General features: G+C 37.1%; 1 protein-coding gene across 4 annotated transcripts in view; it reads left to right on the forward strand.

Moving 5' to 3' along the window:
- The window catches only part of SGCG (sarcoglycan gamma), a 141,134-nt gene that overhangs the window by 70,807 nt on the left and 55,606 nt on the right, over nt 1-14,721 (forward strand). For 2 of the 4 annotated variants that reach the window (XM_063331254.1, XM_063331269.1), the window contains 2 exons: nt 1,360-1,554; nt 14,155-14,256. In XM_063331254.1, coding sequence (XP_063187324.1) covers nt 1,360-1,554; nt 14,155-14,256 — 297 coding nt within the window. Of the gene's footprint in view, nt 1-1,356; nt 1,555-14,154; nt 14,257-14,721 lie in introns of all 4 variants that reach the window. The other 2 variants (XM_063331244.1, XM_063331263.1) reach the window with 1 other exon arrangement.

Here is a 14,721-nt window from a genome sequence, read left to right on the forward strand (position 1 = left end):
TTCGATAGGAAGCTACAGGAACAAAAAATGACGTATTTCTAAAGATGAGGGTTAGGAGGGAGAGCCACAAGCTTGTTACAGACACAGGATGGCTCTGCAGGAGACTTGAAAAGAGCTTCTTTAATGACTTGGAGTAATTCAGCAGCTGCGCAAGGATGTAGTTTAATCATGTTTTGAAAGTGGTGTGTGCAGAGCACAGGGATCTCATTCCCAGGAGTATATTCAGAATTGAGAGGAGACCTTGTGTGAAACCGGTCTGAAGGCACTCTCGTTTGGGAACATTGTATTGTAGGTTTTGGAGGCAAGATGCCTGTGGGTATTCCTGGCTCATAGGAAGTGCTTGAACCTCCAATACCTATTTTCTTTTTGACATCCGTGGTTGGGTTGTGGGTTGGTTTTTTTCGTATCGGTGGAAATAAGACAGATGTTGCCCACTGTTGTTTAGTTAAGCAGCTTCAGCTGCTAAGATTTTGTTTTCTTGGCTGAAATTGTAAGCTTTAATGAATGGTTTGAATTGTTGGTGGTCTCTGTGCTGTAAAGGTGAAAGTTAGTGAATATCCTCATGTTTTAAGGAAGTGCAATCTGGTAAGATTTCTTTAAATTCAAAGAATGCTTCTTTAAGAACTATAATATAAAGTGAAGGCACTTGGTTAAACCCAGTAAGTAATGTTTTTATTGCTAATATATCTTTAAATATAACTAGCTGATAAATTCAGCAATCATTATTTCCTTTACATTATTAAGAATCATTTCATTTCTTAATATACGGATTCTGAAGCTTAACATATTCTGGCATTCCAGTGATACACAGTTAAGTTTTACATCACAAAGAATGCATTTTATTACTGAATTGAGGAAAGAATATGTAGAAGTGTTTTTAAACCTGTGCTTACAAGGTACCATTACCACTTTTACCTGTTTTACAGTAAAATAATAATGTTCTGTGAGACGCAGATTATGATATGATTGTATGAAATATTTTGTGATGGGAGAATTAGAATGCTATGACAAATGGGAGGAAAGTGTTGCCATTCTGTGTAGGATAAAACAAATTTAAGCCTCCTGAAAATGGCAATTGATGAAGACATCACATGGTGTGTACCAAAAAGTAAAGAAAATGTCAACTGATGCAATTCATGTCTTGAAACATCACATGGTGTGTACCAAAAAGTAAGATGTTAAGTGTAATTTGAATGGGACGTGATGAATATGCTTTCCAGGTAAAACTTCATAGAGTTTCTAGTTTCTAGTAACTTGCTATTACAATTGTATCTTCATATTTTCCTTGGGGTTTTTATATAAATATTTTTAATTTAACTCAAACAACTAAGCAGTTGTTCTTTTTTTCTTACATAGCAGATGGTACGTGAACAATACACTACAACAACACCAGGCACTAGCCTAGAGAGGCCGAAGAATGAATATGTCTACAAAATTGGAATTTATGGCTGGAGAAAGCGTTGCCTCTACCTGTTCGTTCTCCTCCTGCTTATCATCCTGGTTGTGAATTTTTCTTTGACAATTTGGATTCTGAAAGTGATGTGGTTTTCTCCCGTAAGTGTTTAATTTTCCATTCTTTCCATATTCTCTTCCCTGCATCACCACTTCACTTATTTCCTATGTACATCAGCTTCTCTGTATGTAATAAATGGTTCTTCTTTCTTCCTTCTCAACTGTAATTTGTACTTTGGTTGAAAGTATATAAGAAATATCTATCTTTGAGCATACTTACTGATCTGTGATTCCTGTATTGGTAATAATCTTTAAGATACTGCGGTTGTTGATACCTTACATTGAAGTGAATTCCAGCCATTCTAAGAGAATGTATTTTACTGTTGTCTCACAGTCTCTGTTTAGTTTATATTTTATAAATGTGTTTGCTGTAATTTTATCTCACACAGAATTCCTGCTGACAGTTGCTGGTTTTTCTTAGCTTCCTTCTCCTGTTTATCGGCATCTAAAATTTAACAGTTTATTTGCCCAGTTAATTACAGCTCAGAGGTAATTATTACTACTTCGTGCTTGAGATTAAGCAGCTATAGTATTTGGGAATAAATTTAATAACTTTCCACTGTCCTTTATATTTAATATTTATAATGTAATTTTGCATGTAGTAGATTATAAGATAACTTTCAGAAGTCTGGAAGCCGTGGCTTTAGTCAGAATGCAATGAAATGCATCAGTGAACATTGCAGCTAAGCTCATTTGTTCCTAACATGCAGCCGTGATACACCAATGATTTGAATAGACTTGTTACGAGAAAAACAATAATAGTAAATTCCTACAGCTCTGCTCCTGCTACTAAAGACAGAGTTATATTATGATGTCTATAACACTAAATGAAGGGCATTTCATCTTCACAGAAGCATTGCTATAGTTGCTCTTACTACGAAGGAAGTAGGTTAATTTTAAGTGCTACTTATTAATATAGTTACTACTGCTTGAACTCCCACAAGTTTCTTCCTCCACATAAGTTCTTTTCAGCACTGTTACTGTCATACAGATTGTCATGCAGAACATCTTCGATCACATATAATTTTTCTGTTACGCAGTTCACATGGAAGATGTGCACTTAGCGACTGCACATCATGAATCACAGAGAATATGAATAACTGTTAATTTTTTTTTCTGTGAGGCTCAGATTTATATTTTTTAAGGAGTTTTGAAAATTATTTTCTGTTGGTTTGGTTTCACTGTATGAAACTGGGTATTTCTTCTCCAATATCAGTCAGGACTAAATAAATAGCATCAGAAACTCTAGATACGCCTATCTCCTACTAGTTCTCTCTGAGGAAGGCACCAAATGCCTTGATCTTCTGAGGCACAGCGTCCTTCTGCCTTGGCAACGAGAGCAGTGGAATAACAGCTTAAGAAGAGCAAGCTTGTATTCTGTCACAGGGACTATGAATGCCGTGGTTATAAGGGTTTTCCTAATTCTCTGTTAAAGAATCTGTATTCCTGACATATCTGGTTAAATAGTGACTTAACTGTAATGCCTTCATTCATTTGGGGTAATTTTAGGCAAATATCTCCATTTCAGCTAAATATCAGCTACAAGAACATTTGTGCAAAGTACACATGTGTGTCACAATCCTCAGCAAAAGTATGTGTGAGGTCATTAAGAACAGAGAACTTTTTTTGCTGGGTATAGTTTAATAGAGTGTATCTGTCAAGACAAGTAACCCTGAAGATGCCAGAAATATCCAGAGAAACACAGCTACCCTCTAAGAAAACTCTAAGGAAGAGTATAGGGATTAACTGCATGTTCAAAGTCTGGAAGTGTGATTGAAGCATCACAGTCCTTTCCTGTGTCTAAGGAAATACTGTTTGTAAAGAATGAGGGCAACAGTCATACAAATCACCAACACTATCATCAAATCCTTTTCCTGTTGGAATTAAGCATTTATTCTTCCAAGTTTTTGGTTAGTGTTTGAAAAAGAGCAGTAACAACATAGAATTAATCCATACACGCATCTTCTGTCTCAACCCAAAAAAACAGACAGTCTGATAAAGGCTAGCAAACAAGCTAAGCTGATAAAGGAGAACATGAACCAGACATAGACATGCTGCAAGATGAATAGATTTCAATCTCCTTGTAGAAATTTGGAATGACGATGGAAGACAGAGACTTTTCTAAACTCCATTGTTTGAGAGGCCTTCAGCAGTAAATGAACATGACTTAACTGAACAGAATTTCATTTCATTTCATTTCATTTCATTTCATTTCATTTCATTTCATTTCATTTCATAAAATTTAGACTAAAAGGGAACAACCAGAACCGAGAATATATTCTTTTTCTCATATTGCCCCGGTAACCTAACATATGAACATCCCCAAGTTGTGCAGATTGATTCGCAGGTGTCGGATATGTCTCATTCTTTTTTTCTTTTTCTGTCCGGGAGTTCAGGGGGACGGCATCTCAGGTTTTTCCTGTGTCAGGCTTCCTGTGCCAGGAAAGCCAAAGCTTAGCTTTAGTTAAGACTTACAAAGGCAACCAGATGGGCTGCATCCATGGGTGCAGAGAGAACGGCCTGATTCTCTTGCAAAGTTGCCCTCTGCCACATTTGAAAGGTTATAGAGGCTGGGGAGATCCTCAATGATTCAGGGGAATGCAAGTGTTGCACTTGTCTTCAGAAGAAGAGGGCAGAAGGGCAGTCTGGTGGATTATGGGCTGCTCAGCCTCACTTCAGTCCCTGGGAAAATGATGGAACAGGTCCTCTTGGAAGACATTTCAAGGCCCATGAAGAAGGATAGTGGAGAACAGTCGGCATGGATTTACTAAGGGTGAACAATGCCTGACCAACGTGGTTACCTTCTATGATGAAATATCTGGATTTACAGATAATGGGAGGGCGCAAGATGTCTTTTACCTTGACTTTAGCAAGGCTTTTGACAGTCTCCCACAATATTCTTGTACCCTAGTTAGGACATTGCAGCCACAAAGGGTGGCCAGCCAGGCAAGGAAAAAAATATTGTCTGGATGATCAGGCTCGGAAGATAGTTACTGCTGTGTTGTACTTTACATAGAGGCTAATAGTAAGAGTTGCAGGGGTCTATCCTGGGACTGGTCCTTCTTAACAACTTTATCAATGACTTAGAAGAGGTGACAGAATGCTTGCTCGCTAAGTTTGCAGGTGGTACCAATTTGGGTGTACCATGCAATACTGACATTTAGAGGAGCCTAGAGGGGCTGGAGGAATGGGCCAACCTCATGAAATTCAAAAAGCACAAATGCAAATCCAGCTCCTGGAAAGGAAGAGCCCTTGGCACCAGCACAGGCTGGGATTGCCTGGCTGGGAGCAGCTCTGTGGAGAAGGCCCTGGGGGTTGGTTGGCAGCAAACTGAGCATGAGCCAATGGTGACCCTGGCAGTGGTCTTTACTTCTAGTTTCTCTTTTATGCACAGGTATTTCTGGCACTGGAATAAATAGGACAGTTGCTATAGTTGGACAAAAAAAATTACAGGGTTTTCTGAATATTATTCACAGGTATTTTCTTCTTTTTGGCTTACTTGTAATTATTGAGTGCTCTACCCACATACCTGTTCCCAGAAACTTTTATCAGAGACATACCACTCTGCTAATCTTCTTGGGTTCTCATGGGAAATTAATAACTAATATAGAAAAAGTATTAAAAAATATTTGTTATTACTTTCCAGAGTTTTCTATAAGGCAATGCCAATTCACTTGTATTTCATTGTATAAGAAAATGTTGAAAAGCTAACTATTTATAATAGTTATAATGGCTATATATACACATTATACATTATATAGACATTATATATATATAATGTGTGTATATATATATACACACATACACATTATATATATACAACCAATGGCTATATATACACATTAATTATACCGGTACAGATCTATAAATATTATATTCATTTTATAATCAAATAATTAACATAAACAACTATGTAAGCACTTGAAAAATTCAGGCACTGAAGATGTAGGGGCTTACTTAAGGAACTATGAAAAATAATGAAACTAGGAATGTGATGCATTAAGAAAGCAAAGTTGAAAATCAAGTAATACTTTCTGGCAGTGAGACTTACTAGACTGTGTAATAGCACACCTTATTAAACTGGAGATGCCCAATCATTTGGAACATTTAAAACCAGACTAGACAGCCATAAAAATGTAGGGTAAAGAACACTCGTTCACAGCAAGAGTTCTCCTTCACTGCAAAGACATACACTGATGAACTTGTACAGCCTTTCCATGTGTTTTGTCATTAACAGCGTATGCTCCATGGAATTAGTTGCCATTTTGAGGATGTTACATTTTTAAATACTCAAATGAAATATTTATTTAATTATTCACATATTCTCATCCTAAATTTTACTAAAATATTTTCGTGTCAGAACACCAACATTCCATAGTTTCTAGTGTGAATAATCCTCAACAGCTGCATTTTGCTATTTTTCCATTAAGTTAAATATAATTTGCCTCCGACCAAGCCACAGCTTTCCATTGTCTCTATCAGACAGTGATTATTTAAATATTTTATGCAAAGCATAATAGCTGAAAAGAAAGCTATTGAGATATTTATTGCAGAAAATCTGTTATCAAAGTCAGACTTCTCAATAGTGTGATATATACTTACATATATATAAGGTATTTTATTGAGGCATTTGATTAATCTGAATTATATGATGAATCAAATCATGTGTATGTAAAAAAGCGTGGAAGAACACTTGTTTAAATGAAAACAAAAGTATCCAAGTTTACTGTTGTTGGAATCGTTTATTTTGATCAAGAGTGTTAAATAATCTGAGTACAGTGAGATTGTAGCGTACACACAAGTTTAAGAACGGTGGAGGGGTGAGCTCGTAAGTGCTTGAGCGCAGCTCCTGATGCTGCTTTGCTAGTTTTAAGTTGTATGGGGAAACTTAAATGAAGCTGCTCTTGGCAAACCTTCTGCCAAAGGGAAATCAGATGTTCTGCTCTCGTCATCTGACTACTACCTTCTTTTCTGAGCCCTGAAACAACCGGTAAATGTTTAACACTCAACTGCACATTTTCCTGTGGTTTTTGGCAAGTATTTTTGCTCCCGGGAGCAAGGAGAGTTGTTGTAATGCAGGAAACAGGAATTATGAATTACAGACCTGGTGAAATTTACAACTTGAGTAGCTCAGGAGTGACCTGAGAAAGGTCTCTGTCCATGAAACTTTGACTATTTGTTTCTAGTGCTATCACCTGCCTTCATAAAAGAGGTTGAACATCCCTAAAGACTTTTTATATATCTTTAGATCATCATATACTCAACACCACTATTACTTCCCAGTACCTGGATCCAAGTGCACATCCTGATGAAGGCATCTTACCTGCATGTGAGCTCCAGCCCTGACCTCAGGTGCCCAGATGCTCACAGGATCAATGCCTGCTGACACCCCTTTGGTGGGTGATGGGGGACACGCTGTGGCGTGCACCTACTCTGCAATGTAATACCCAAAGTCAAGCCCAGCCTGCTGAAATAACCACAAGATGGAGAAATTGAACAACTTGGGTTTAATTCCTATTTATGTGCTTCGTATACAAATAATTACCTATACATTCAGGTATGAAATCCAGCCATCTGATCAGAAACGTTCACGGTGCAGAGTTCCTCAACTGCCATTTTTCCATGTGGGACTTGTAGGACGTGTCAGTTTTGAGACTGGCGCTAAAATGACCTGAGCCTGCCAAGCTCCGGTGGAAATTGGTGAGACAGAAAAGTAACCGCTGTTCTCAAATGATGGCTCCCTAAGATATACGTTGTTTACATCTTTCGTATGTCATGTTCCAGTTCATGCATTGTCTGCTGTGTTAGTACTTGCAGCTAATAAACGCCGCCCGTGTATTTCTGCAATGTCTACCACAACGGGCTTCCATCCAGATTGGGACCTGTGAGCACGACAAGATTTACACAAATACATGTTAAGCTGTCATTTTATTGATGCATAGCGTATATTTATGCCATTATTTTAAAGGTGCTGTTATTGTCAGTGCTAGGGTAGAGCTTGCTGTGATGCACTATAGGGAGAATTGAAAACATTTGTTTTCCATTTTGCTTGATATGTTACAAAATGCACTTATCAATAACATCATTAGAGAAGCATCATAGTAGATTGTTATGGTTTTATGTGTAAAATCTCTGTGGTCACTATAAATTTTTGTACCATGAATTAAAAAATGGTCATGATGGTGCAAAGGTAACCAAAACTCTGCTCTTAAACTTTATTTAATCAGTAATACTAAGGTGAGGGGAAGGCTGGGTAATTCGAAATGAGGTTGGGTTGTTGTTGGAGATGATCTGTTTTTCATGTCAATATACTACAGTGGTTGCTATTCAATATGATAATACCATTTTAAAATAAATTTGCATGATAGCTGCAAGACAAAGCATAAGGTGAAATATTTAAGTCATTCTTTCACACAGAGCTGTTGACTGCCTCAAGGGTGCTTTGTGAGGGATGCAACATCTCTTTGTCCTTTTTTCATCTCACATTTTCATCATCTTGACTATTTAGACAGCAAATTCTGGCAGGGTGGAGGTGATTGTCACCGTGTGCTTACACAAGGCATAGAGCACTGAGACCGTAAGATGAAACATTCCCTAGTACAAATGATAGGATTTACAATATTGAATCCATACATGGTCTGTGTTATCACATACACCATGCAAACATCCCTAATTCCTCAGAGTAATTCAAGAAATAAACATTATGCACTGTTCAGCAGAAAATCCGTTTGACAACCTTTGCAAATCAAAGGAAAATATTTAATTTGGTTTCTTTAGCTAAGTTGTGTAATTATAAAAGTTAATATAATAAAATTAATTAGCCAACTTGTAACAACTCAATTCCTGAATAAATATATGTAGCGGTGGGAGTAGCAGTGTATTTTTCTAATCTTGAGTAAATCAGTCACAGAAGATGTAATGCCGGATGTAACGGTGTTTTTATTAGCAGAGTGTTATCCAGCTTTGAAATGTCTGTGCAGTACAGACAGAGCCAGAGACAGAATTTGTTCCTCCACGAACAAGGAAACGAAGCTGGAACTGAAGCTGTTTTGAGAAGCTATTTTTTGATGTTGAGTAATACCTGCTGTAACTAATATCTATCTTTATTTAAGAAAGTCTGTTATTCTACATATTGGGACAAAGAGGACCTGAAAATATCTTGAAATTATGCATCTTAAATATGAAGCCTGTTTTATGAAAGAAATCTCATCAAAATTAAGCAAATGTCAATGGTATGATGAATTTGCATCTTTCATAGCCATTTCCTTACAAACCTGTTGAGTTCAAAGGTGCCATCTACTTTTCTAGGTCATGGAGTATTACTTACCCACTTTCTAGCCGTAACCTCAAATGTTTTAGTTCGTGTCCAGCCCTAAGCCAGGTGACACTAACTTCTATACCAGGAGGGCTTGCTGTCGCTACGGGCTCTGATTTGACCAATGTCTTCGACAGAAAAGACTCCACTGTCATCTAAGAAGAGGAGTTGGATAACCTTCTCTGTCTGCGCCCAGGGAATAGAGTCCTTGCAACAGAAAATGAGATGAGGCATCAGTGATGTTATTATACCAAGCACGTACTTAGCTCCAAAACAGATATTGTAAGTCAAACAGAGAGTTCCATCAGATTCATTACCAACCCTGTTTTGCTGATTGCTCTTTAACAATCTCTACCCACAGCCCTATTATCTCAATGAAACAGTACGCTCGTGTTTGCAAAGCAAGTTCTCGAAATAGTAATTGCTGCAAGAAGTACTGCAGTGAAAGCTGGATCTATAAAGCCATTAATTGAGCTAGCTTTGGGGCACAACAAATGATGGCTTGGTCTGAGCTTGCCAAGGTCTTTCTCTGGGCTGGCGTAAAAGTAGGTTGTAAGTATCCTGTAAGTAAGAAAAGGTGTTACCTGAATGGAAATGCTGTGTCCTACCTACTCTGAAGTTAATATTATCGGTTCCAGTCAGCAACTACAGTGTGTGTGGACTATTAACGGTTGGAAAATGTGAATATTCAGGGAGCAGGTATTACAAATCAAGCATGCTATTAACTCCTGAGACAGGAGCTACTTTAATGTGAACTGAGTGCATGTTAAAGCTAATGTTTGAATCAACTTAGAGATTTCATTGTTGTAACTGTGCTAACATCTGGTATGCCTGTCTTTCCAGGATTTGATGTCTCCCCAAAAGAGGAAAATGCACATCTTCGTGTGCAGTTATTAGCTGATACATAGAGCAGGTGCTTAATACCCATTGTTTAGAGGAGTATGAGGGCTGGAATTGAATCTAATGCTGAGAAGGTGCAGAAACGGTGGTGATACGATATAATAGGAAGAGTGGTTGATCCAATATAGTAAGGCCTCACATCTATCAGTTTCTATGTTGGTAGGAAAATGCAAGTTACAGCTTGATTGAATTTAGGTGACTAGAAATACTCATTATAAACTGAATGCACGTTCCGCAGGCCTCATCCTCGTTTCTGAGGGCCACATGCTTACAGCAGCAGACCTCTATGTTATTATATTGGCTTGGGAGATAAATCCCAAGTACGACTTTTGGAACATTTTGGTCCTGATGAAGGACTCAGTCCTTCCATAGTCCTCTGAAAGAAACTTGACATTTCTGCAGCTTGTGGACATACTGCACTTCTCTACTGGCTTTGTGGGGGATGGAACTGCTTCCTTTTTTTTTTTTCAGAGGAAAAATATTTTGCATTTGTTCTGTCCAGAATCTAAGAGAATGATCACCCATCCAAGATGGTCCTCCCATCCAGATGCTTCATAGCACTAGTCTTCCCTAGAATTCCAGTAGTGATAGCTACTTATTTCAGGTGGTTTGGAGTATCCCCATGTAGAGAATTTGCAGAATAGCTGTCAAATATCCTTTAGACCGTGATTTCTGAATCAGAGCCTTTTGCTGGGCTTTTATGAGGCTTAAACACACTTAAGGCTTGAATTTCTTGTAGAAGGCCTTGTGTCTGTTTCTACAAGCGCTTACCTCCTCAAGACATTTTCAAATTATGAAAAATGCTTCTACTGTGGTTGAAGACATCCTGTTACTCCGATTAGAATATGCCTAGCAGTTTTGAAATGAGAACTGGTCACACCTTTGTGAACTCTAATGCTGAATTGCATCTTTGGTGCATAAGGGTTTGGCAGCTGCCAGCAGTTCCCATGCCAGTCAACTCCTTGCAGCAACAGCAAAATCTGCTTAGTGTCTGCAGGGATACCATTTCATCCTCCTCTTCTATACAGCTCAGTCCCCACCTCGCTGGGGGCTTTGACTAATCAGAAAATGTGAGTCTTGGGGCTACGTGCACAGCAATGTGTTACAGCTCAGGGCCAAGCACACTCAGGCATCATCAGGAGAGCAAGAACCCAGACTTGCCATATATCAGCTATGTTTAATGAAGCTTTTTTTTTTTCCTAATCAATAGCTAATTGTAGAACTGCATCAAAGTCCATGCCTAACTGATATTTGGACTCTTTCCTCAAGGCAATAGAAATATTTTTATTGAGTGAATTGAATAGGAACAGAACCAAATCCTTGAAACTGAAAGCAGCAAGGTTGTTCATCACTGAGGAAGTCACAATTCTCAGTAAATAATCACTGGCTTCTCCTAAATGGTAATGTAAAGAGCAGAGTGGTTGTTGAGAGAACATTATGTGTAACTATTATAGTCCTTTTTATGGAACTTATCATGGGATCTCAGTGCATTAGGGTGGTTGTTTATCCTAAATCCCTCTCTTTTACATTCCATGTAACTTCCATTTGCCAATTATAAACGTGGGATAATAGAATTTCCCCATCTCACGGTACTGCATAACTCAATACTTTTACAAGCCTGAGATGCTCAAATATCGTGGTACTAAGGAAATAATAATTGTTTACAGTCACAATGGTAAAAGAAGTGAGGATCATTATATGAAATCCATGTTTTTGTTGTTCTCATGCACGTTACAGAGTTTATCTGCCTGTCGTCACAGATAATCATTCGTGCAGGTAACCCAGGTCTAAATTCCCGTATGTTTTTGCATTTCCTGAGTGGTCAATGAGAATGGCTGATGAAGGTCTTATTCAGATACACGAGCATGTGAGCTTTGTGTCAACGCTTAAATGAAATAGCTGATGAATAAAACAGGACATACTTGTACTTATACAAAGTAATCCTGAGTGATATGACTGGATTTACTGAAAAATAAGAATTTATTGATAAGTTAAAGTGCTAAGTTTTGTCACATGGCATATTATTCTTGATGTCAAAGACATTCCTTTGTCTATATAGCATTTTTAGTATAATCATTGCTGAAAAATCTGAATCCATTAGAAAGAGCGTGCTGAGTAAATTGCATAATCTTCTTTTTCAACATCAATTATAGGTTATTTGTCTCTACGTAAAATTTCTTCCTGGCAAAGCCAAAGGCAGGATAGAGATTGCCACCAGAAGTTTTTTGATTTTCCCCGGTGTGTTTCAGAGCAAGAATTAATTTCTACTTCTTCCTCTGTCTTCTTAAATCTCAATATCATTTTTATACTTACTCTATAATATACTGTTTATTTCGTTACTTATGTTCAAGGGAAAATATGAAAACTGTGTTTAAACCTGATGGTTAATGTAATCTACTTTCAGCTGATGTGAAAAGGCATGAGATCAGACCTCTAATGAGACCTTAAATTTAGTTAATTAAATGAGAGCCATTTGTTAGTGGTATTTCTTTAGAATATACTGATATTTCATGTCATATTTTTCAAAAGTGTTTGTCTTAAAACCTGTGTGTTTTTATGGTGTTGAAGTGATCTTTGTTTTGTGTTACAGGTTAGAAAAAACTATTCGTAGTCCTCACAAGAAAAACATATTTCTGAATGACTCAGTGCTGCCTAGGAATTGTGATTATGAAAGCCATAGGGGGCTCATCATATGTATTATTTTAGTTTTGCCTCATGAGATGTATCAATAAATGCGAGGTACTGTTTAAAAGCTTTGCAGTGGTCTAGAATCTAGAAGCTGTATCTCCTTCCACTGAGAAAAGTCAGTACATTATGTATTTCAACGCAGTAAAATATTTGACACTGAATAACAGACTCCATAAATAGGTATTCTAAAAGCCTCTTCCCTGAAATAAATCCTTGCTGGGGAAGAATTGCAGTTGTACTCTCCAGTGGAGTGAACTGCTGACATGAATGTTTCTTACCTTACGGAATTTAAGCAAAGCTTGTTTCTCTCTCTGTCTCTCTTCAAGCCTGTGAAAAGAAAATAGCTACAATTTTTCATTGAAGGCTGGTTAGACATGTTATTTAGCATCATATATATTTTTAATATATATATACACTATACATAATATAGTAATAATTATAATATTAATAACAATGATATATAATTATTAATATATATTTATCATATTATAGGATGTATAATGTAGGATAAATAAATATATATTAAAAAATGTATACATATCCTATATTATATATATAGGATATATATCTATATATATAGTCTCATTGGCGAGAACATGCTATATTTGAAAATAATTTGAAAATAAGTCTCTTAAAGCTACAGCTTTTTTCCTGTGGTAGGCATAATTCATTGGATGAACAGGTTATTGATGTATCATCAGTGGCCTGTCGTGTATCTCTTCTTGTGTGGAGAACAACCCGAAAAATATTTGGACTGGAAATGCTTTTTGGATTTGTTGTTTATTATTTAGCCCCCTCACCTACTCCTTGTAGTCTGAGGCAGTTGACTTGAAATACTATCGTGTGTGGCCGAGCTGTAAGGCTGCAAATTTTTGGCCATTTTTTCTCACTTTTCATAGCAGAGGGAGGGGCGAATCCCTCACAGATTAGTTGAAAAACTGTGAAATACCTTGCAGCTGAAGCTGCAAGTCCTCAGAGGTACTTACTGAAGTAATTCCTCACTCATTTTTCACGTGATCAGTTCTATGATAATGATGAGAGAAAGCTGAAAGAATGAAATAAGATATGGGCTGGAAAGCACAACTGGGCTAAAATCAGGAGGGAGCGATTCAGAGAGAATAAGGAAGATACAGAAACTGAACAGCAGGTGACAGAGAGAATGGAAGATGATGGTGAGAGGTGGAGACTTCACCTATGATTAGAGGAGAATTAAAATAAACCAAGGGATGAAAAATGAATTAAAAAGAAAAACGTAATTATGGAAAACGGAAGCAAATAAAAATCCCTCTTTTTCTCTTCAATAGGCTCAGAAGTATTGCTTTCCTTGTAATGTATTATTGATAGATAAACCTTGAGATGCCAACATAAGGTTTGTTTTATGTGAGTACTCATGTGTAAAAGTTTATCGTTCATGATGTTTTTAGAAGGCAAGTACAAAGGCTATTTCAGCACAGACAATACCAATTCACTTCTTTTTAAGTTAATGACTGTAATATCATTTTTCCTCAAAAAAAAAAAATCCCAACTTTAATAACTTTTTCTTAAAAGCTACGGTTTCTTAAAGAAAAATAGTCCTGGAAGAAATGAGGAATTCTGAAAATTTTAAATGCATTAGTATGGGTAGCTTTATCAATAGACTGGAGACAGGCAGGCCTGGAAATCTTCTGTTTATGAAAAGAACAAAAAATAAATACAGCAACAATAATAAAATGTGCATAATTCTTGCATCTTCTCCTCAGACTGGAATGGGACACCTGCGTGTCACGAAAGAAGGCCTTCGTCTGGAAGGGGAATCGGAATTCTTATTCCCTCTTTATGCCAAAGAAATCCATTCTCGAGTGGTAAGCAGATAATCTTCCAGTAATGCTAAAATAAAATTAGTGCACTTCGGAACAGTTGAATTAGGTGAAGTCCAGGCAGCTGTCATGGAAATACGTGTGTGTGTGTGTGTGTGTGTGTGTGTACACACATATTGTTGCACACTTTGCAAGCATGATCATTAGATCAATGTTCTGATACTATGGCAGAATTAACATTTTTCTCCTAAGCATGTGATAGCAAATAGCTCAAAAAGGAATTATAAAGGTCATTGTATATAAGCAACCCTCGAATTTTAAGAGTGTGTATAAAGTTGTTCATTATTTTTACTCAGATTATTTTTTAATGCAGGCTTCCCTGTGAAACTGCTTGTTTTGTTTATTCATCCATTACAGAACAGTTTAAATATATCTAAAATTCATGGATCTTACTGGAAAAGTTAAAATTCTCTAAGAAGTTCAGGTTTTGTCACTTCTCGGACAACGATA

The sequence above is a fragment of the Chroicocephalus ridibundus genome, chromosome 1 (genome assembly GCF_963924245.1).
Source record: "Chroicocephalus ridibundus chromosome 1, bChrRid1.1, whole genome shotgun sequence".
Classification (NCBI taxonomy): Eukaryota; Metazoa; Chordata; class Aves; order Charadriiformes; family Laridae; genus Chroicocephalus; species Chroicocephalus ridibundus.